Genomic DNA, 25,121 nt, shown 5'->3' with positions numbered 1-25,121 from the left:
AAAGTTTTGAAGGTTATTTATGCCAATTGCCTGAAGCAGGGTCTGTGAATGGTGCATGGGAAACACGTGGTGTCATTAAAGTGGGTTTTATGGCCTGGAAGAGCTGACAAACCTTCGATATATACACATCATATATAATCTTAACTGTCTGGGAATCGCAGCTGCTGGCTTCCCTTATCTGAGAAGCAGAAAGAAAAGAGCTTTGTAGGCAACACTACCTTTCCTGGACTTATTCGTTCACATAAGGATTCCAATCGTTCCAGTAAGTTGTGTGTTTTTCATGTTTACAATGAAAATAACATTTATATGCGCCTGGAAATCATAGGTTTTTATTTGATGTTTTTCAGGCACAAAATTGGTCGGAATTATTCAGTCATAGGCCCATCAAACCAGGCCTAAAACATATAAACTAATATGCCTGCTGCTATAATCAATTAGCATTTTGCAAGCGAGCTTTTCCTTGGTTTATTTGGTGTCAACATGGAAGGTAAGATTGCCGCAGTGGAAAACTGTAGACTTTAAAACAAGTTCTTATAAATGTTATAACACATTTATATAAAATATTTTAGCTGACTCTGGCTTCCCTGGTTTTAGTTGTTCTTACAAAGCAGGCACTTAAACTAAATTCTGTTGTAGCATATGGTGAATTTTCATCTAATTGTGTGTGTTGAAAAAATAAAATGTTGTCTAAAATAACTCTGCTCTAGACCCTGATGGTGGGTGGGATGTGGATTATGTGTGCCAGCTGGGACACACAGACACACCATTTTCCACAAATGACACTGGTATGATATCACAGTGTCCTAACTTTTATTCATTTAAACTGCCAAAATCCATACTTGTTAGCTTTCAATAGAGAATATCACATGCTGCACGAATGTGTGTGTGTGTGTGTGAGTGTGTGTATTCAGTTCAAATTATGTGATTCTGTGTGTAGTGAGAAAGTTTTTCATTTTCTCTCTCTATGACATGTCTTATGTGGCCTAGTTAGTTGGATCCATGCACTGACCACTTGATTCCCAATATGTATGCAACAGTTGAGTATTAAGGACTGTTTATGAAACATATCTAGACTATGTATTAACATTTTTACCATGCACACCTCTCCATTACTTTCTCATGGGGTGACAGCTGGTTGGATGTAGCCTACTGTAACTGTTGCCTTTTTTGTCAGCTGTGTTGTTTTGCATTAACTCATTTCTTGGTCTTCCAATAGGGGGTGCTGTGTAACACACTCCTGTATAATGAAAGGTGTTCTCTTCCATCATAATTCAACTCATTAGTTTATATTTTCTTATTGTGCAGTATATTGGAGCACATGGCAATGTATGTTCAATATAAAAATATGTACTCCTAATGCTTAAATGTTTAAATGATTATTCAATAAAATGCCAACTTATTTCACATAGAAAAAGGAAACATCAGGAAGCATTATTATAGCCAATCATAATCCGAAATTCATTTTATGTACTTAACTTGATAAAAAGACGAGATCATACTATTGAATAATGGCTTACTTTTGTTTTTGTTTGGCCAATATATCATTTTTTGTTCAACATACTTTCAATGAAGATACTTTGTAATGGTATAATTAAATACATGCACAACGAAGATTAGTATTACGTTTGTTGCTCCGTTAAAACATTTCTACCAATGAAATAGTCCATATATAGCCTATTTATATAACATTATCTATATTTATAGGCTTTTTCTAAAATACAAACTTTCTAAACTTAAATTCTGAATAACGGTTCCGTCTTCATAAGTCTTTGACAAGTTGAGGTGTTTTTTTCATTTTACCATGGAAATGGCCTACAATAATGAATGTCATTAAATGTTCCTTAATTACCTGTCTCAGATATCTCGCCCCAAACCAGTTTTTGTCGGATCGTACAGTTCTTTTAGAGAAATGCAGGGCATCCATTGAATATTAAAGAATTATGTAACGAAGCTAAATTTCCTTTCAGAAAGTTTGAGACATTCCAATGGGCATGGCAATGTGATTTAGAATATGTTTGTGATTCATGTCAATGTGTTTTTGATTTCATTTTAACGTGTGATAATTGCTTCATTATTTTATTTTCAATGTTTATGGTATAAACTTTGAGAAAACTCTAGTCATACAGATTCAATACATAAGGAAATAGATACATGTATTATAATTGCCCATCTTAATGTGAAAATATTAACTAAATCCCTTTTAAATACACATATTATATTAAATACACACTCTCTCCCCACCTTCAAGAAAAGGCTCAAGAGGCACTTGTTCCGGGAGTACAAACGGTACTTAGGAATCGTTTGCTGGTCCCAATGTTAGTTTCCTCAAGGATCACAATGAGTCTTGCTTAGAGACTTGTTGCTCTTGTTGGTCAGCAGTAACTGATTTAAATTCCAATGAATAGCGATTCATGTTGTTTAATTGTAACTTGTTTAATGCTCTTGTGGTTTTTCCATTTGGCACTTATTTTGGTTGTTCACATTATGTGCTTCAAGTTTTGGCTACCCGCAATGTTTTGGGGGCTATATCTTGTTGTTATCAGTGACCTATGCAGTTTGTAAAGGTCTCTCTTGGAAGTCGCTTTGGATGAAAACGTCTGCTAAATAAATACATGTACATGTAAATATTACTTCCATGTAATATGTGATTGTAGAATACATTTTAAATCACAAAAACATGCAACTGTGAACTAAACTGTAGTCAATTATTTCAACATGATCCATTAGCATTGTAATGTAACTACAAATGACAGCATCCCGTTAGTTGGTATTATTCAAGACGTTTATCCATTTCATAGCTTCTTCCTCATGCATGTTAGTTTAAGAAGGTAGTCTAGTGAACTTAAACGTGTCATGTGGTACATGCTTTTCTAATTACAGTAATGTATTGCTTTTTCTTTGACAGATATCCTGCAGTCAAGATAGGGACACAGCCCAGGCTTCTAAGTAAGTGCAATGCCACATACTGTGTGCTCTAACGATGTTGAGCACGTACCTGCAAAGTCAACACAGAGGGCAATGTTCCCTGACCGTGGCTAGAGGGACCCTAATGTCGAGTTGCAACAACAGCCCTTGACTGTATTGTTCAGTTCTCCGTTAAGCATATTGTATTAGTATTTCGGTATCACTATGTCATCTGTTTCTTGATTTCGAAAATACCTGGTTTCATCTTTGATTTTCTCCCTAACCAGTCCCCTGTGGCCCTATTTTTTTTTAGGAATACTTAAAATGTGAATTTGGTGTGAGTTTTCGGACCAAGTCAATTATGAGGCTTGTAGTTGGCATTACCTCTGAATTGTAATTAGGCTTATAGCTAACTTTATTTTACCAACCATACACAGTAGCGTATGGTTGATATTCGATTATTTTGCTTGAATATACTGTATTCAAACATGTGAAGATGTTTCTTATTTTTTTTGCGTGTAGAGTTTAACCATTATTCTAACTTGGGATATCAAATTAATTCGCCCGAGGGCCTCAATTTTTGTACTTCTACATTATAACTAGTTATTGAACTATGAGCAAGATTTGAAAGCCATTTGTGGGCTAGAAAGAATTCATTGCTGTTTCCCCATCAATAATCCTTGGCAGTGAACTATTGGAAGCAGTCAAACGCGAGAGGTGAAACACAGGTCAGGCTGTCTAACTAATATTAAAATGGGTCCACGGGACTCGAGTATGGGGCGCAACGGGAGTGTGGGCGTGGTAGATCTTCTTTGAGATCGTCTGTAGGGGGTGAAGAAACAAAGTCTGTTAGACGTTCATCGTGTGAAAGGATCACATAGGCTGCATAAAGGTTTTGGTTTAGATGGTTTCTTCGTACTATACAGATGTAGTGTACTCTGTTAAAGTTATTGATTGGCCACCGTTTTTTAGTCTGGAAAAAAAGAAGAAGAAACACGACATAAATAAAGACAAGGCAACCATGTCCACAGTAAAAAAACAACAACAAAACAACACAGAACCTATATTTTGGACTGTCAAAATACATATCCAAACAAGATAGTTTAATATATTCACAGTCTCTGTGTTTTCTTCTTTTAACAATGTAACAGGTCATATGTCTGATCTAACATTTTTCATCTGGGCTTTTCTCATTAACTTCTTAGAATGGCAGGCAGAAAGGTTACCCGGCGGTCAGTATGGTAATGGGAAGAACAAGAAATCGTTGGGGACAATAGAAACTTATTTTTCATCTGTGCTGTCACGCGGAGGCTTTGTATCCATCGTGTTCGTGACTGAATATTCATATAGGAGTCACCTCAAAGGCAGGACACTGATCTTGCTAGGCCTGTGTGTGTATATGTGTGTGTTAGTCTTAATGCAATTAGCTGTATACTCGTATAGAGGAGAACAGAGTAAATATTTTCCAGTTTTTGATTGACATATCTTGTGTAGTTATGTCCCAAACTGATGCGCTGTATCGCAAATCACTGCATGCAGATTAGTGTGTCCGTCACAATGAGATCAGCATTTTGTTTGCATTTGACTTTTATATCAAGCAGTTTAATGTACGTTTTTGTTCTTCCATTGGCCGGGTTTCCCAGATTCGTTAAGAAGCTCTTAACGCTAAGATCTTCTTAAGAACGTTCTAAGAGCGTTTTACAGCGCTCTTAGAACGTTCTTAAGACGCTCTTAGCGTTAAGAGCTTCTTAACGAATCTGGGAAACCCGGTCATTATTTGTCATCTACATACGTTTTTTAGTTTTCTTGAGAGAAAGTCTTTTACATACGCCAAACTCATTAGTTGTCTATATGTACCCTGTAGAACCGAATTTGTGTTCAGTATTAACAATCGCAAATACGTCTCTACAGGAATACATGGGCGACTGAAATACTACGGCGGCCAAGTGAATCGTCTGCTCCCACTCCCCATTCCACTTTTTAGTTCTAAGCTCTTTCGTACAGGTACAAGTGTGAAGAATAGATCCTTATTCCCACGTAAAAGAGAATTGTCAGTGAGTATGCATAGTCCTGGCAGCTATGGATTTGAGAGGGTATACCATAATGACTGCAAGTGGCTATCAGTGTTCTGTATATTATGATTAATTTATTTTTATAATTTCATTATTTAGGGAGATGTATTATAAGTTAATGTTGTTGCAGAATGGGCTTAGTCAGCATGTTTTGCTGCAGATCAACTGCTTTCGTGGCTAACTCAACCAGAGAGAAAGGGAGAAAGAGAGAGAGAGAGAGAGAGAGAGAGAGAGAGAGAGAGAGAGAGAGAGAGAGAGAGAGAGAGAGAGAGAGAGAGAGAGAGAGAGAGAGATTATGCTCACAATGGTAACCGTAGGTATGTTAGATACCTCTGGTTCCTTATCCGGGGACTACCTCATCTTCTGCTATTGGGCCTTGGGGTCACGTGGTAAAAGTAACTTTACAGGGCTGCTCGCAAGTAGGAGGGCTTTATGGAGCAGAAAAACGACAAAGCTAGAAAAATTATTTTCCACTTCCGAAATTAATGATCATGAGCTCGTATTTGATGGACTCTAACTACATTGATCCGAAATTTCCTCCATGTGAGGAATATTCGCAAAATAGCTACATCCCAGAGCATAGTCCAGAATATTATAGCCGCGCAAGGGACCCTGGCTACCAGCATCACCATCAGGAGTTATATCCTCCGCGGGCGAGCTACCAAGAACGCCAATATAACTGTCCAAGCATCCCCGAACCTGACACACCAAGAGGACATGGACTACCCCATTCGGCACACCTACTTGCAGGAAAAGGACAGCCGGCCTCATGTGAGACCCCACAGTTATCAATGTCCCCATCCACCCCACCGGCTGCATCCTCCGCTTGCAACCAAGCTACACCGGAGCATCCAAACAGCGCAGCCTCCTCCAAGCAGCCAGTGGTATACCCTTGGATGAAGAAAATTCACGTCAGCACTGGTAGGCAACTTGTGTGTTTATCTCTCTGCATCCTCTCCAGCTCTCCTAACTCCTCTCTCCCTTTCCCTCCCTTTATCAGTCCCTCTTACTCCCCTCTCGTTGCCAGCCCCTGCTACGATAGCAGAGAAGCCTTTGAAATGGCACAATTGAGGCGGATTTACGACTCGGCATTGGTAATTACACCCACCATAAATTTTATAGCCGAGGTATACTCAGGGCAGCCGTATCACCATGTGGCTTCTGCTGTTATGTATTGCGCGATGGAGAGAGAGGGAGAGCTGAATTTAAAAAAGACAGGGCTTTGTAATCTTACATTAATAATTTAGCACATTTTAGATGTGGGTGTCCTCTGACTTCAGGGAGAAGTTCTTAACTTCCCATTTAGATTATTTAAAGACGAAAACAATCACACATAAAAATAACGTTATGCCCCTCATTTACATGGATATATAATAAGTTAAGGCTATTCTTGTTTATTCCTTCATTCCCCCTTTCTGTTTCCTTTTCTCCTTACTTCTCCCTGTCCAGTGAACCCAAATTACAATGGAGCGGACGCCAAGCGGTCTAGGACAGCATATACTCGGCAGCAGGTCTTAGAATTGGAGAAGGAATTCCACTATAACCGATATTTAACACGGCGAAGGCGCATCGAGATTGCTCATTCCTTGGTTCTCTCCGAGCGTCAAATCAAAATTTGGTTTCAGAATCGCAGGATGAAGTGGAAAAAAGACCATAGGCTTCCTAACACCAAAGTCAGATCGTCATCTTCCTCCTCCTCAACGGGCATATCCTCCGGGTCCAACACAACTTCAGCTGCCGGCGCAGTTGCTGCTGCCTCGGCTACTAACGTTGTGTCTACACCCGATGAACTTTCCGGAGCACAGCTTGGCGAGGATATTACACGGTTATAAAGGCGAACCCCTTGAACATGGAAGACTGAAAAATGACTGGTTATTTATAGAACATGATATATTTTGTTTTCGTAGGTATCTTGTGCGGTTTCCTTTTAGTCCAAAGTTATATAAAATGCATGTTATATAGCATGGATTAATGCGAATACCGATGGATAATTTTTACGTGACACAGGGTTTAATTTATTTAAAACAAAAATTGTTTTTTTCATGAAAAATGTTTTGAATGAAGGAAAAATGTACATTTTATCAAAATGTTATTGTGAGCTATTCTTTTGCTCTGCCCAAGGTGAAATGCACAATCTATTTATTTCAACAACACTGGAAGGATATTATAGACCTATAGGTTATTTTTGGTAAAAAGCTGGAACACACACCATTGGTCTTGAACGTGTATGTTTAGGCAATGTGTGAATTACCTCGCATATTTCAAATACAGAATTTTTCATTACAATTTAGTTTTGTGATGTAGATGTTGTGTTTTAGGCCGTTCAACGCAAATTATTGTGAAATGCAATAAACGGAGATTAGTGTTCTTGTGATAATCATATTGGTCAATAAAACAGTGAGTGTCTACTAGTTTTATATTCGCTTGCCTGAAATTCATTCATAACCATTGAAGTTGAACTAAGCTTTTAGCTGCTTTGCTCAGCTATTGTCCAAGTTCTGTATTTCTTTAGATGTTGCTATCTAAAAATGTGACTTTTTAATGTCCAAGACGATCTCTTGTCAAACGTGTTTATGTTGCCTGCGTAATTATGTTACGGAATTGACGTGCAGCTTTTTCAGTCATCAGTAACGGATTGTAGGCCATACTACATATGGACGTTTAATTCAGTGTTAAATTGTCCTGTGTGTTTTTTAAACCACCATCCCTATTATAGCCTGTGCAATTACATTTAAATAATTTCTGAATAAAACTTGAAATGTCAATAGGCTAAATGTCTGGACATAATGTGGTGCATGCATGTTCTTTAATCTCACATATATATTCTCGGAATTTGGCAAGCAATAGGCTTACGATCAGTTTATTTTGCTGGACTGGATAACTATTTGGGCTACTACTTGTCACATCATAGAGCTGTAGACATTCGATATTTTCTTAAATAAAAAAGGTCAGTCTGGTCACATTTTATGGTTTTAGCTAAGCTAAACCTAGGATTTTGTATACGGTCTGAATCCACACGTAGACAACAATTCAGCGTAATGTGTCATGGTCTCATGCTGTCCTGGTCTAGGCAGTAACGTTAAGAGAAATGATTTAGGGCGGTGGAGGCCTTGTAATCTAGAAGCAATCTAGAATCAAGACAATATTTTGAATAATACAGGCATAATTATTTGCAAGAAAAACAAACCGTCGTATTCTTTGTTATGGGTTGTTTTGATAGGCCTAGGCCATGCAGATGTAGCCTAATATCGACAGTTCGTACAAAAAAACATTGTAGGCTAACAAAACTCAAAACATATTTGAAAGTATAGTTCTTAAGGCGTTTTGTTTAATATAAAAATACACTTGAAAAATACTTGTCTCTGACAAGATATTGTTCAAAAGGTGGCGCTTAAAAACGTCTAGCAACGTCATCGGCATATCTATGTTTGGTAAGTAGCCAAGACCTGCGTCAGGGCCTAGTCCTAGTGCTCTCCTGGAAACAGTCTTTGGTGCCCTTTGGCTTCCATATTAAGATGCCACTGTATGAAATGCATAAATTCTATTCGTTTTTCCATTTAAATTCAGTATTTACATTATAGTCACAAGGCTTCTTCTTTCTATTTAGAGTTGGTCATCATCAATAGCCTACTAATAACATACGAATATTTGTGTGGTGCAGTGGGCAAAGTAAAAAACACACATCATCAACAACGTGCAAGAATGTAGGCCTAAGAGAATATATAAACAGTGTGACTTGAATAGACATTAGAAAACGCCTTGCTAGGTGGGGGGCAGAGGAGGACAAAGGGCCGAGGTATTCTGGTTAATCAATCTTGCACTCCAAAGTGAAATGTTTTTGAGCTTTAATAATAATGTATAATAATAGCAACATATTTTCAATAGTTGGTTTAATTAATTAAAATGGAAATTCCAACGTGGAGTTTTGATATGGAAACCTAAATTAAACTTAAGATTGACTTGGACATGACTTTGGAATGGCGTTGCAAAGCGCTGAGAACTAAAGTCATAGCCTTTATGTAGCCAGACAGATGAGAGGAATGAATGTGCACGCCACAGTCGCAGCATCCCTCCACTCTCCTTCAAGGGTCTGACGCCTCCATGTCGCGAAGCTGAAAAGGTACTTGATTGAAGTTAGGGGGCGAACCACGAGAAGTCCGAGTTCACCCCGAGGACACATTTTCTGTCCCATTAGACTTATTTCAGTCAGGATGGCCGACCTTTTCAACCCCATGACCCGATGGGCTCTCTATACGTGTACCTTCTGTGTACCCTCGTTGGTCCCCCTTGCCCTCGTCAGTGCATCGACTTTCTTTGTGGGTTTTTCTGCGATGGGCCTATTGATGGGTCCATGGAAGGGCACCTCTGAATGTGTTACTCTTTTGTTGGGCTCCGTGGTGACCCGAGAAAGCGGTGAACTTTCGGCCAACTCTCTTCTTTTGCGCGTCTAGCTAACCTTTAAGGACATCCTCCAAATTTGAAGGACTTGGAAATTGTGCCCCTGGAGCGGTTTATGTGAGTGTGATCATGTGAAATCAGATATTAATTCCTAACAAAAGTAATCAGTGATAGGCTATGCAAATGCGCTTTCTGTTGACATGGATATTGTTTATTGCATTTAATATTGAAAGTTGTCTTTAAATCACCAGTGGCCGTGACCGAGTTGCTTTAATTCCAATGTGAATAAATATGTTATTCCATGGGCCTTCCTTTCCAAATATGCCTTGCTGTAATGTTTGGAGGTAGGCTATAAAAGCCTACTTGACGATCCTGTATGAAAAACTGTCGTAATTAATCAGAGCAGTTATAAGCCTTTCGGCTCGGCCTCCTGAGCTTCTGATATTTAACGAATGAAATGGACAACAATATGTTTACATCTCAACTGGTTATACAATGGGCTAGTTATTTGTGTCCAAAGGCCTCAAACTCGTAATTTGATCCTACCTAGACGCGAGTTCATCTGTCTAGGCCTATTCTTAGTGCAGTGTGTACATACCCAATAGTGATGACAGACATTCTAGCTGCTTTGTAGGGTAATACGACATCTCAGGGTAGAGACTTCGGAAGTCTCTTTTTTGGAGAATGGTTGCATGCTGCAGGATTCAAAACATGTAAGTATCACATGTCACGAGAGTACAGGCCAAACTTGCAAAAAGACGGGTTCGTATCATGCTTTACGCATTTCCTATACAATTAGGCCTACAACAAACTCGTTGCAGTGCAATTTGGCGAATGAATACCTTTTTTCTAAATAAAAACATATCCCCGTATCTCCTGTCTTATTGCCCGGACTGGACATGTCAATTGCCTATGGAAATGGACATGGAAATAGACATGTTCAATGCAACATTATTTTGTTGATTTAGAAAGTATTTAGAAAGTATTTACCGTGACGTCTCATTGGCACCTTCACTAATAGTTTGGTTGATGTGCCCAGGATAATTATGAATGTAGAAAATAATTATTTCCAAGTTAGGTTAGTTCATGTTCATTGTTTTGTAACTACTCTAGTATGGGCCTACATGGACACGTAGTTATAGCCTGCTATGACCATGTCCGGATCTGTGAAATGGCATAAAACCTTTTACCCCAATAGTGTCAACTTCATTTAGGCTATATCAAACGCTATTTCAGCAGGCACTCATGTCCATGTATTTAAACGTTTGATAAGACGTTCTAATTTAAAATCCACTTGAGAGATAGCCTAGTCATGGCCTATAGCATATATCAGCCCTACCAAAATATTACGGCAGTTTGCAAAGATTACAAATACCCATGATACGTTATTAAGACGTATTTGCCTTAAATTAGGCCTATATTCGTATGGGACAGGACGTATTTTACAAGGCCTACTTATGACTGTCGCAAGTCCACTTGCTTTACAATAAACGTGCAATGTATTGCATGCTCTCCTAAAAGTGCCGTGAAATATTTTCAATATGATCAAGTAACTGTAGGACTAGATACTTGCCGTACCGATTATCAGCCTACTTAATGCCATGTTGCAACACTCCACCTTACTTGCCGCAGGTGAGAGTTGTGTTCAACTAATGTGGGCCTTAGGACTGAGAGGAGAGAATTGTTGGCTAGTCTGTTTAAAGACAACCCTGGCAGCTGCATAAAGGAACAGAGTTGAAACAGGGGTCACCGTGTTATTTTCCAGGGACATGGCTGCTCTCGCATTGACCAGATAGGTGGGTGTGTCATTAATCCGTAAATCTACTCTCCTGTCCATTAAGCCCCAGAGAGCAGATGTACAACGTCTGCTTCGAACAAGTGTATATGTGTGAATGAGCATCCATATCACCTTCGACATATAACAAATTGAAAATGTTGCCCTTTAAAGATGCTGAATTAGCCTTTGGCTAACATAAATACATTGTTTGCAACTACATTTAATCCAATAATTGTCACCAAGTTTTTGTTTGAACACTGGTTGCATGTTTAGCCTAAATGTCTTTGAATTCTACTGTGCTCTCACGAAACAAAACTTTTGAGAAAGGTAGGCCCTTTTTGCTGTTAACCAGTTAGCTGTAAGTTGATGTTGTGCATTCATTGATTGCAACTTAAGGTAAACCTTGTTTACAGAAAACCATCATTTGGGAAATTTCCTGTTTAAGGAATTGTGTCAGGGGCACAACACGGTAACCTGTTATTTCCCAGGCGCTTTTGTGATCTAGTACAAAATATGTAAAGAAATAATAGAACATTTGGCTATCAAAATAGTCTGGTCACGGCCTATCAAATACATTTAAATATCATAGGCTATCTCTAAATATGGTGACTCCACATTATAAAGACAAGTCATGGATCCCTAGGAATCCATGCATCCCTCTAAAATTGTGTAGGCCTAATATCTTCAAATGTAGATGGTTTTGATTTAGTCTTATCATATAACATTTCTTTTGAGAGCTTGGATACTCAGCCACCCAGGCACATAGGCCAAAGAAAACTTGCCAATATGTTTACACATGAATGAGCAACCTTCTAAATATGCTCAAGTCAAGACAGGACATGCGTTTGGAAAATTGCCAATGTGTATCTTTTTAACTTCTGAAGTACAGTCTGCAAACTCCAGTCCTTTCATTTCACTCTGCATTGTTTACAGCAATATAGGCCGCTGCGCATATAAATCTTCTCCCAGCTCTGCCAAGACAGGGCCATTTGTATGCACCGTTTTAACCGACAACATCCTTTGCCCATTAACGTCCTCTCCCCAGCTCCCTCCGTCTCTTCTTATCTGGCCTGCTCTGTCGCCTGAAAATACGAGAACAGATCCATGCTTCCTTCGACGAAAGCGAAATAAATTAAAACGAACCTTTTTTGTAAAGTGTGTCCGAAAAAAGGGTAGTCAGTGTTAACAGCTTGGTTTGAGTTTCATTGTTACTCATCATTGCAAATGATAGGCAACTATCGGTGACTTCTTTAGCTGTTTGTGCCAGCAACCAAGAGCGCGCAGAAGGTAAGGAGGAATTGTTAAAGGGTTGACACCCAGAGCGACCGGCGCGCTTTTGTGCCAGAGAGAAAAATGATTTATTGCTGTAGAGGCGGTTCAAACAGAGTTCACGGAGAATTGTGGTGGAGGCGCGAGGAGCTAAATTATGGTCGTGCTCGTGCTGAGCTAGTTTATCATAGATTATATCTCAAATTCAGCGAATGTGTACAACGGTTTGAGGCAAGGAAAACCAACGGAATTTAATTACTTTCTCTGATATCTCTAAAGGAGCGTCTGATGGTGCCAGTTTGCCTATAAACACTTGGGCTGCAGTAAACAACAAGAACAAACATCAAAAAGTAACATAATCATATTAGTTGTACTATAGTATTTTAATTCTTACAAACAACATACTTGCACTCACACTGACATAAGATGGCGATATTAATGGCACAGCATCTCTTCGTGTAAAGTCCGTATAATATCCATTGGCTTAGTTGGGCCTTCACTGAACCCTCCACAAAGCTCCCCTAAGTAAATTAAGCTGTTATTAAGTTTGGAGACACCGTTGAAAATGTTAGAATTTCAAAACGAATCATGAAATGCACAGTGGTTTCATGAAGTAAATAAGACAACTCATATAGGAGTAGGCTACATGTTCGGCTACAGTAAATAGCCTAGGAAGAACTTGAGTAAACTTACTGTATTATTTTCCACCCTATAGCTTTTAGCTATATTGGAACTGTGGCCCAATTCAAATTCAAGAAGCCAACAGTTAATGTTCTTCTTGATTATATCTTCGTGCATTAGAATAGGCTATTCGAGTGCGGGAATCTAATGTCTTACCGTTATTCATTATAGTAGCCTAATAGGCTAAAAACGGGTCATTTATTTTCACCATGATAGCTTATAAGTGTTGTGATGTGATAACCCTTGTGTGGTGTTCGGGTCTGTGGCACAAATGTTTTATGTTTACTGATTATTCAATTAATTTATTGATCAATCCTGAGCCTTGGCTCATTTTCTGAACATTTGAAAGTTTTCATTCAGTCCACCCCCCTTACACATTACTTGGGTAAGTCGTGTCCACTTAACCCAAAGGTAATACAAGTGTGTAAGTGAAAAAAGTACAAATTAAACTAAAGGTTTTGCTGTGTGCCTTCTGTCTTCCTCCTCTCTGGTGCTGCTGTTCAAACAAAGCATCAATAACCTGTATGTCTCCCTGCATGTCTGACAGTCTCCTGCCTTTTTTGCACTTTCTACCTATAGTGTGTGGTAAAAGGGCTTGCAGGAACCTGCACGATGTTGTTACATTATATTATTCGATACATTACTTTTATACTATGTAAGAATGTTTTTCCCACCCTGTAGCTACAACAGCCAGGTGCAAAGTGGCGGTTCTTTTACATAAGTTGTTATGGCTGATATTGTTTTAAAACCCCAATACTATTTTGGGTTCATCAGACCCGTGAACATTGGAATAGTAGGCCTAACACAAACATGAACACCACGAAAGGGTTAAATACACGTCGGTTACTTAGAGCAGTTGTCCGGTTCATCTTAAAGGGTTTAGGATACTCCACCGTGCTTGGTGGCAACATAGTGAACTGATAGCCCAGGCTAGCAGGTAGCCCATCTGAGCAAAGAGAAGCTCAGTACTCAACCCAGAGTGCATAATCCATCACCGATGAGAGACATCCCCCGGATTCTTCTCACGGCAGCGTTGTTGCATTTTTGTTTTAAACAGTCGTAAAAATGTACAGATTATTAGTAGTATAGTACAGTATTTTTTTCGTCATTTAAATGAATTTATATAATGGCAATATTAGTCAAACAAACCATGTAATTCCAAAAGAAGTAGCCTATGTCTGTCAGCATTTTAAGTGCCCTGATTTTACGATTAAAAAGGGTAGGGTATAATACTTATTGAGCCTCCGTTTTTCACAGTTACACAGGTGTTCTTGTCATATTTTTAGGGGAGACCGGGGCTGGTTGTCACACTTTTTACTCTCGCCAGTATTTCTCAGGACCAGTTAACTATAGAAACCGATTATCATTGGCCGGGATTCCCAGATTCGTTAAGAAGCTCTTAACGCTAAGAGCTTCTTAAGAACGTTCTAAGAGCGTTCTAGAGTGTTTTTAGAATGATCCAAAGAAGCTCTGAGCGTTAAGATCTTCTTAACGAATCTGGGAAACCTGGCCATTATTGGTCCAAAGCTTAAGGTCTTGGGTGTGAATAAATATTAATTTGATCAGCATAACACGTTTTAAAATGAAGTCATAAGCCACAAAAAACACTGAGAATTACGGGGTTGGTTGTCACATGAGGGGGGGGGGGACTTTTGTTACAAACATTGCTGAATATTTAAACTGTGACCACCAACCCCCATACCAATGTGACAACCAACCCCACCTCTGAACTCTTGAGGTAAATGAGCAACCACATGGCTTGACCTTCTTAAACAAAAGTTACAACATAGAGATGAGTTAAACATACAAAGTTACATGAGAAATTTTAAGCAAAAGTAAATAGTTACTATTGAAATGTGAATGTATTCTCTTGTGCCAGGAATGCTAGCTTTATTTCCATACTGACAACATGAATGAGCACAGATAAACTTTGGCTGGGTTTCCCAGATTCGTTAAGAAGCTCTTAACGCCAAGAGCGTCTTAAGGACGTTCTAAGGGCGCTCTAGAACGCTCTTAGAACGTTCTTAAGAAGATCTTAGCGTTAAGAGCTTCTTCACGAATCTGGGAAACCCGGCCAAAGAGTGCACACATTGAAAACCATTTTACACAGCGCCCCCCAGTGTGGCTGTAATGAGCTCTGTGACAACCAACCCGTGTGACAACCAGCCCCGGTCTCCCTACTTAACTGTTTCGATGAGTTTGTCATGATTGTAATATGGTTCGTAAAATAATCAACAGCATTTCCTCCAAAAAATTACAGTCGCCCATTACCATGCTAGGAAGCCAAATAGGAACAACAAAGAGTAATTGTTTATGAAGCACAGTGTTTAAATAAAGTGTGGATTGAGCAGGGCTTGCACTGTATGTTTTTTTTTCTATCTCTTTGTTGTCTGGGCACGGCTGAGAAAAGCCAGAAGTGGGGGTTCTATCGAAATAATCCCAAAACATGATTACAATTTGACAGACGTAAAAAACAAGACACGTCAACATTGAAATTGACCAATAAATGCCAAAAAGTTCGATCTAATGCTTGTGTCCAAAAGATTCTTTTGAGCTGATCTCGTGGTCTTTGTGCGGCAATGATTGTCAAAATCCTTTGTTTGACCACTCCCATAGAATCAAATAATTCCTTAAGAGAATTAAGTCTGCAAATACCTGCTACCTAGAGTTGTTCTTACGTAGAGAGAATGAGCATGATAGCCTATACGCACTGAAGACCGGCCAGATTTTTAGACCAAATTAAAAATATGAAAATGTATAGACATACGATGATGTTTTCGCTCATGCTCAGTTTGTGTATAACATTTTAAGTCAATTCACATAATAATAAGACACATCACGTTTAATTTGATACCACATTCTTAATATCAAACTGATATTTAAATTATACATTCACGTACAAGATTTTACAGTGCACTTTTTGTTATGGCATCGATTCTATCTTGGAACTGGTCCTTCAAAGATCGAAGTAGGTTAATCGAATCAATTGCAGGTGCGTTTGATATATCAATAACCTACCACATACTTTGGAACCCGAAGTTATTTTCAGTCGCGGTTTTCAGTCTTTTAGAACATCTTCTCACACAGGAACCACAGTGAACAGTTACTTAAATATTATAAACATTTGGTTTCATGATGTGGAAGTCCCTTTATAGGCTACCCATCATTTATCTCTAATACTCTCGCTCTCAGCATGTTTCCCATTTCGGTGTCTTTCTCTTATATTGCATACTGACTCTATTCAACTCTATTCCGGTATCACTATTTATATTCTAATTGCTTTTCATCCATAGGTGAAGGCGTGCAGGCACGTTGCTACTCTGTCCAGATAATTGAAAAAAAAAACTCTGGAGCCGTAGCCATGAAGTTGTGCTTGCAACTCCACCAAGCCATTATTGGAGGACGGCCCCACGTGACTCCACGGCACCATGCTTGTAAATATGAGTCCTGAAAACAGTCTAAATGCACATCTAATCTCCTCTTCCTTCCTTATAAGATTATTTGAACTGAATATTAAAGCTATTTGATCAATATAAATTAAGGGCATAGTTCAGTCGATTTTTTTTTAAACCAACGAACTGCAGTTTACGGATATGGCAGGCTACCAATATGTCTTGCCATGTCCTGTGCAGGGCACGTTTTCGAAGAAGTTTGGATGCATCTCTGGACTAAGCGCGGGAAAACATGGAGGCCAAGAGACAGCAGTTGGAGAGCTCCAACCTGTCGTCCCGTCTTCTGCCAATGCCAGTTGGTACCAGGCTGACACATATTGGAGGGTATTGGACTCAGTGGACGAAAATGATAGCAGTAGCAAAGACATTATCAGTAGTTTGAAGAGTTGCTGTCCCCCTACTAGCCGCTGTTCATCCATGGAGATATTCCCCTGGATGAAAGATTGGCGGCTTACCAACGACCGGAGAACGACAGATTTACAAGAGTTAGGTAAATACAATTACACAAAATGCAGAACAGAATCTGAACTGTCATTGTAACAAACTGCAATAAACTTTGCTAAACTTTATTTTCTCATGGGTCATCCGTGGCATAGTAGAAGCATGTTAAGGTCAGGAGAAATCTTTCAGAAAGAATTCAAAAAAAAGAAACGTTAGAACTATTAGTGAATAGCTTTCTACTATCTTTGTTTGTTTTCTGATAGGAATAGCTTTCTTATCATATTATCAAGTCCACATTTTGATTCCTATACTGACAAGTGTGTAACACTCTTCATATTATAAAGTGTTGTGGTATTGTAAGTTTGTGGCTTTATTGTTGTACAGATTTTTTAGGGAATAGCTCAGTTTTGATATTGTTTACAATATGACTTGCCCATTGCCAAATGTACATGAAACAATCTTAACACTATATTGAGTTGTTTGTAAAAAGTAGGTATTTTTCAGCAGAAAAGCAAGATATCTACTTTATTTATTTCAAGACCTAGTTCTTAAAAGAAGGCTGGTATAGCACTTGCCCAAGGGTGGTTGTTTTCAGTGGTGGTCCCAAGGTACCTTTTAAGTGACTGAGATGAAGACTTGACAGGTGCGCTTCCGTGTGTAGCTGTGATTAATGTGTGTTGTCACACAGCATTGGAGGTGTCAGATGTTTCCCCTAGACTGTGCCTGTACAGGAGCTAAGTTTCCCTAAGCACCGTGGTCTCAGACAAGAAATAGAACATCTTGTCACAGGCAACTCCAATATTCTCTACATGTACTGTAGGAAAAGTTGATCAGTTAAACTGTTGTATATTGGAAAGTTAGAATTGGTAGGTTGTTGAGATCTAGAATATGAAAAAAACGGATCATCTGATTAGAGTTATTTTTATGCCTCTGATTTCCAGTCAACAGTCAAGGCGAGCCATATCTTCCAGTGAAGGGTAAAGACAGAGGGAGGCGGGACCGAACAGCTTTCACGAGCACCCAGCTAGTGGAGCTTGAGAAGGAGTTCCACTTCAGACCCTACCTGGATCGTAGTCGGAGGTTGGAGATGGCTGCTGGCCTGAAGCTCACCGACCGCCAGATCAAGATCTGGTTCCAGAACCGCCGCATGAAGTCCAAGAAGGACCACAAGGTCGGACAGACAGAAGGGCCATCATCTCAGTGTTACACCAGCACGGCCTCCCTCGGCCCTGGTTCTTCCAGTGGATACTCAGTACTTAACGGTGCATGTGTGGTCAGATCTTCTGTCTCTCCAAACCAGTTTCTCCTAGACTATGGCTATTCTTCAGCCCTTGATCCTCACACTAAGGCAAGCAGCAGCCAATACATTTGTGCTAATTCTATTGGCCCTCCCCATACGACCTTACCTGCAACTGCAGCAGCTGGACCCCAGTCTTCCATATCTCTGGCTGAGAGCAGTCATTGGCCCACGTGTATCCTAAAAAACTCCTCTGTATCCAAAGATACTCGGTTCTCCTACGCTGACATGAATGCTTATTATAAATGTCATGGGCTTCTCCTGACCCCTTAAATCACTCGACTTAAACTTATCTGTGAAAACAGCATGACACACCTTTAACATCTGTTTGTATGATCTTTTTCGGAATGTTTCATTTTAATGTACCTGCATGCCTCTAAATGTCTGTGTGGTCCCAAAAGATTAGCCCAAGTCTGAATTATATGACGTTTGACTTCTTGTTGATTTAGATCAAGTTTTGCGTCTGTCTAACATTTAGCAAAATAATGCGCCAATATCATTACATTATTTTGGGGTCTATACATGTCTTGATTTAGAAATAAGACCTTTTGCATGTGTATGCATGTTTCCTACATATTTTTTATAAACTGTCCTACATCCTACCGTGAGGATGTACTATTTTCCTTGTATGTAATATATTGACGGTTGTCCCCTGACCTAATTTTCACTTCTTATAAGCATCTGTAAAAAGCAAAAAATATGTAAGACAAGCTTTGGAATTATAAAATAGAAGCATGTGTTCATATGAAAGGATGTTATATTTTTGTTACAGACAGTACAATAAATGTCTTTGATATTGCTCTTGATGTATTGAAACACTTGCAAAATAAAATTTCCTGTGGCGAGTATAGCTTCAGTGTCATATTTATCCTTTTAATTTCTACACAGAATAACATTTTCTATTGGCATGAAGATTAAATGATTAAAGAGTCCTGGATCTGGCCCAAACAGCATTCAATTAACCCATGCTCAGGCCAGAATAAGAAGCGCTGTGATATTGTGCATTCATGTTACACAATCTCTCCCCACGAGCTTCTGCCTGGCTCTTGCCTTCAAGCTCCCCAACATTAATCATCTAGACAAGGCAGTCTTTCCAGCGGTCCAACCACAAGACTCAGAACCCACTGGGCACCATGACAAGATCTCTTAGCGCCTCTTTCTCAGCACTTCCTTTCAATAAGCACATCCAAGCACTGCAGGTTTGGGCAAGTCTTTCTCTCTCAAAAGGGCTACTACTTGGTTGCATGGCCATGGAGGTTTTGCCCTGCACTGGAAGGATTGCCAATTGTGAAAATTAACAAACCTGAAAGCATTAGGTGTAAGCTTTTTAATTTTTTTCTAATTACATAAAGACAATTACACAAGTTGAAATCTGGTATCATTGTCAAATGCAAAAGCTATTTGGCAAATTACCTAATTTTGAGTATGACATACATTTACATTTTAGTTATGCACCATAAGCAGTTCTTAGAACAAAGCGTATACACAAACAGTGAAAAGGTGTGTGAGTGATAGAGTGAGAGAGAGACAGAGAGAGAGAGAGAGAGAGAGAGAGAGAGAGAGAGAGAGAGAGAGAGAGAGAGACAGCAAGAGAGCATATTACAGGATTCTTTAAATTCTTGTTTTAGAGGAAGAGAGGTTATAATGTTGAACGTTACGTTAGGACTAACTCAATTTAGAGGAGGGTAACAGGGACTCAGAATTCTGGTTGCCCTAAGCTACCGGGGTTAACAAAACATGGCACCACAAGCATATTATTTGTTCTCCAAAAACGGTTCCCTTTATAGTCTGCCAAAGATATATATAATATTGTTCTGAAAATGACTGAAGCTTGATCCAGCACATGAAAATTGTGATCAACACTGTTGAAAATAATTTGAACATTGGAGAAACAGGTACGTATATTTGTAAATTACATTATTATATTATTATTGTACTGTAGGACAAAGTTCAGTATAGTAATCACATCCATGAACAATATGTGACAGTATTAGGTAGATTGTTTGCTCTCATCTTTTCCTATTTTGTTGAACAAACTTGCTATAAAAAATTATAATCTAAATCTAATAAGGCAAAGATGTGTGCATTGCTCAAATAATAAACCAGTTGCTGAACTTCACAGGTGGCCTTTAGCTAATTCTGTTCATTGTATAACCATTAACCTTCTTAGCCTCTACTTCACCCTCTCCTTGGCAGTATTTCTGCTGTCCAGGACTCTTTCCAGGTGCTTGTTGCTGAAGAGGATTGTTAAGTATCAATTTCCTGTGTCACCTTTATGGGTTTTATTTATTTGTCCGCTCCTTCTTGCGGAACTGAGCCCAAGCATCAGTCAGGTAGATGGATTATAACTCACCTCCTACCAGTCATACATCTTCTAAATTTGACTTCTTGAATCCTGTACAACTGTTACTGTCATATTACAGCGTGACATTATCAAGATCAATGACATTTTAAATGCATTCCAGTTAAGGATGATCGGTGACAATAAAAAGGTAAGTCATTGATGAAAGTGTATGCGACGCAGCCGACACTGAGGGTTTGGTGTATACTGTAGCTTGGCAGGGCACACACACCAGACGAATGAATGAAGTTGTAATCACAGCGATCACTGGTGTAAATGTCACATGTTGATCATCATTGATCCCTCAAGAAGGATGGAACACCCAATGGCTTTATTGTGCTGCTCGCAATCCATATATTCTGAACTAGATTTGAACTATTTCTCCCTTTTAAATGAATAGGAACAGTTTGTGGATACTTGTTATGACTATTTATAACTATTTTGGATTTCTTCATGCTTCTATATGCATTTAACAATACCATATAGGAACCTTGAGCTGCAGAAAAGTGAGAATTGATGGGGCAACTGGTTTGCTCCTGGTTTTAGTTCCAAACTCATTTCCCCTAGTGTTGTGCCCCTGAGGCTGGAACTGAAACCTCCAATCTGTAGCCTTCCATCCAGAAGCAGTGCAACTGACTGCGGCTATCCGGTGTGTGCTGTGACACGGAAGATGAAAAAGCACAAGGGCAGTAGACTTATTTCCCTTGTAACAAACGGTCAATAAAGTTGCACCGAAAGAACGGATCACTTTGAAAAGCAGTCTGTTTGTCTTCATTACACGAGCAAACTGGAGCTGTATTATCGTATGAACATACAGAGCGTGTTGCCATGATGAACTTCTCTCCCTGTTTCATGTTTAACCCTGCTCATTTGCCACAGTGAGAACTCCGGAAACCCAGAAGTGTGCACAGCAGCTAGTGGGTAGATGACGGATGGTGTGTTGTCATGATGTTTGGGATGCAGCCTGCTGAGAGGCTCCTGGCTCAGAGGAGCTGCGAAGCGACGGTATTCATATTCTTGGAACGTCACGCCATGGCGAGCACTGTATTGCTTTCCTGTCACATCTGGTGGGGTGCAGTCGTTTGCTATTTGCCGTACCTGGCCGTTTGGTAGCATTTTCATCCTGATAATGAGGGTGTTTTATTTACTGTGGCGTTACTTTAATGGGAGTGTAACGTTGAACAATGCTGAGGTAGAAGCAGCCATTTAAATCTCCCACTGGTTCAAACCGGTTATGATTGAATGGCCAGACTCATCTGGACCTCTGGGCACAGTCCTGGAAACAAGAAACTTGACAGACCCATGATCTTTGGAACATATAGATCTGGGATCATGTTTCTTACTCTTTTCTATGTTCAAGGTCAGTTAGGGTTGTTGTGTCTGGTTGGTGTGTGCTTACCTGTCTTCTTGACTGACGTCTGTGGGACTGCCTATGTGACAGTGTGTGTCTTTGTGTCTGTCTGTCTGTCTGTCTGTCTGTCTGTCTGTCTGTCTGTCTGTCTGTCTGTCTGTCTGTCTGTCTGTCTGTCTGTCTGTCTGTCTGTCTGCTGTCCCTCTGTGTGTCATGTGTCGGCCTGTTTGATTGTCTTCAGACCACAATAGTAGGTTGTCCCACTTGTGAGGCACTGGTAGACCTGAGCACTGGTTCACTGATTGGCCAGCCCTTCTTTACTGCAGCGCTGTCAGACAGGTGGTCTCACTGCATTACCAGGCAATGACCTCCCTGGTTGGCGGTGACAGTCATCTGTCAACGCCAGTTAATTCCCAGCGCTCTGAGGGGTCGAAAGATGAAAAATAATGAGGCTTGACAGTGTTCCCCGGGTTGGACAAGGGGAGTCTGGTGTCAGCAGCGGCAGCCATCATTACAGACCACTGTCAGACGGGCCGAGGGTCAATACAAGCTCAAGGAGATAATCCCACCACTGCCACTGTGGTCCCCAGGCTTCTGGTCTCTATTGACACAGACCAGAGCATGGAGGGGAAAACAAATTATCATGGGTCAATATCCTTTTAGATCCAGCATGGTGACACTTACATATTCCCCCTATGTACCTCACCTTCAGTACTACCAAAAGACACAATAGGTATGAAGGAAATGCTAGAGGGAATAAGGTGGTTTGCAAGGAGTGAAAATGTGAGGTTGGGGCATGTGTGGGGTTGGGTGGCTGGAGGATGGCATGCAGCAAACATGTCTTGTTTCTTTAGATGATTTCAATCACTTCTTTCTTGCTGTTTGCCAACTAACAGGCGACAGTTTAATAAAATAAACACGTGAGTTTCCAATATTCAGGCCTTCATTTTGAGTAGGACATTCTCAAAGAGAAATCGATGATGTTGGCTGTTTTGTGTTCCGTCCAAATGGCCAGGTTCTTCATTTATGTCATTCAAAACCAGACTGTGGGCAATCATCAGCCCTGACAAATCTGTCTGTTTAAGGGATACAATCTGTCCAGGGGAGAGAGCCAAGTCAAGATGACTGTGGTCAGTGGACTGACATCACATCTGCTGCTGGGAGATACTCCTAAATAGTGTTTTGAGAGGAGATCAAAATGAATCTGTTAGCAAACATCTTAATTGTTCAAATCAAATACAGAACATAGGACATGCAAAATATAATACAGTTATCCTTGTTATAGGGAAAACCTTTTTAATTGTATAGACAAAATAATTAATTTGTAATAAATGTTGAACTTGTGTCATTTAAATCCAAACCAAGGGTGAGATGTTTTTACTTTGAAAAATTCAATTTGTTTGCATATGGGAAAAGCAAAGATAGCACACACCTGTTTTATAGCATCTTATTTTCACTCATCTCCTTCTAACGTCCCCTCCCTCTGCTGAAAGCCATTACTGAAATACCATTTCTAATACCTCCACACAGGTCCGCGATCGACTGCAAACAAATTTATATTCAGGCGGTAAACAGAAAGCTGCAGAGATTTATTTATTGAGTGTAGGGGAGAGAAACAAGCTAGCGCGTGAACCCTGACTAACCTCCGAGCTGACATGAAGATGGATAAGTGTACCATGCAAATGCATGGAGGGTAGGGATATATTGCACTCCGTCATTCAGCACATCGCTGCCTGTAGAATTCCATTAACTCCTCCAGCTGGGACCATATTTCTGTTTTGCAGTTGGAAGTTGTTGATTATAAAGAAATGTTTTGTATTGATAGGACAGTTAATAAAAGATTTAATAAAATAGTCTTATCGTAATATTTGTATTATTACAAATAATGTTATGTTCAGCATTGTTAGTTCCAATAATAATAGAGTTTTCAAACAACCAATGTGCAATATCAGCCATATTAAAACGTTTAAATCACCGAATGTTGGCATTTTGGATTAATCAGATTCATTTATTAATGTGTAGTCTACATTATAAAAGAAGTATCGTTTCACCTCCTCATAACCCATGTGTTACGAATTGTAATTAATAAAATAATCTAAATATGAGTCAAAGACTTTTTCATTTTCTAACGTTTCATTATGAGTAACGATCAAAACATATTTATGAAATGAGATATATTGTTATTATTACTATTACTATTATTATGGCTGAGGGAGACGCACATGTTCAGAACTTACCCTATAAAGTAATGAATTAAGGAATGAGGAATGAATTAAGTGCAATATGGATGTAGTACTTTTTAGCTTGCCCAGCAGCTACAGTTTAGCCTACACGTTTTTAATATGTTATTTATAGATCTTAAGTAAAGACAGCGGTCTGCAACAATTTCAAGTTTGACAAATGAGCACAATGAGTATATTTCCACCCTTACAAGAGAAATATGCCCAATTTTAACCGTTCATCACACAATCATCTCAAAAAGACTTAGTTTTATTGAAGATTAAACACCTACTATATGTTCTCCATTTTCTAATTGCGCTATGAATCTAAATCACATCGTCCGAAATAGGGCCTTTACAGATCTGAATCGATTGTGTGCCTAGAGATGCAGATGGTAGGCCTATCATTTCATTTGATACATTTGTTTGTGGAATTATACTATGTTCTGAGAGAGGAGACCTTACTATTTCTGAGGGGAAATGTTACATATAGACCTAGAAGGTCAACTTATCTCATTACACCATAAAAACAAACACGACCAGAATGTAGGCTATAAATATAAAACAGCAGTGAACTTTAAATTAATGCTCACCTTCCTGTTGACTTGCATAGAACAAAATGTCCTCTTCTCTGTCACTATTTTTCTGTGAGACCTTTTGGTGTTGTTCAGAGGCTAATTACAAATCTGCAGCCTCTGAACCCTTAAATACCAGCTGTCACGACCTTTGAACCCATTAAGTGTGCCTTTCACATAAGCAAAGCCTCCCACAGAAGTGGGTCTCTGATAATCAACACACACTCAAGATACTCATTCAAGAGCCTTCTTTCAATTCATTGATCATAGTTTTGTTTTATGCAAAGAAAAAGTAATAATAATACTACATATTAAAAAAAAACATTGGATTTCAAATTTGGGGC

The 25,121-nt window shown here is 39.3% G+C and overlaps 2 protein-coding genes across 2 annotated transcripts; both read left to right on the top strand.

Annotated features, from left to right (window-relative positions):
• The first annotated feature begins 144 nt into the window (after nt 1-144).
• Nucleotides 145-19,033, top strand: LOC124481036 (homeobox protein Hox-A3a-like). The gene is made up of 5 exons (XM_047040794.1): nt 145-262; nt 2,906-2,946; nt 16,395-16,535; nt 16,734-17,043; nt 17,936-19,033. The coding sequence occupies exons 3-5, from the start codon at nt 16,530-16,532 to the stop codon at nt 18,562-18,564; spliced, it is 945 nt and encodes a 314-aa protein (XP_046896750.1). The 5' UTR covers nt 145-262; nt 2,906-2,946; nt 16,395-16,529; the 3' UTR covers nt 18,565-19,033.
• hoxc4a (homeobox C4a) lies at nt 5,238-7,732 on the top strand. The gene is made up of 3 exons (XM_047040808.1): nt 5,238-5,418; nt 5,461-5,897; nt 6,426-7,732. Exons 2-3 carry the CDS (start codon nt 5,462-5,464, stop codon nt 6,806-6,808), a joined length of 819 nt encoding a protein of 272 aa, XP_046896764.1. The 5' UTR covers nt 5,238-5,418; nt 5,461; the 3' UTR covers nt 6,809-7,732.
• Nucleotides 19,034-25,121: the final 6,088 nt, after the last annotated feature.

This window comes from Hypomesus transpacificus, chromosome 18 (assembly GCF_021917145.1).
Source record: "Hypomesus transpacificus isolate Combined female chromosome 18, fHypTra1, whole genome shotgun sequence".
Taxonomy (NCBI): Eukaryota; Metazoa; Chordata; class Actinopteri; order Osmeriformes; family Osmeridae; genus Hypomesus; species Hypomesus transpacificus.
This window is presented reverse-complemented; position numbering and strand designations above follow the sequence as displayed.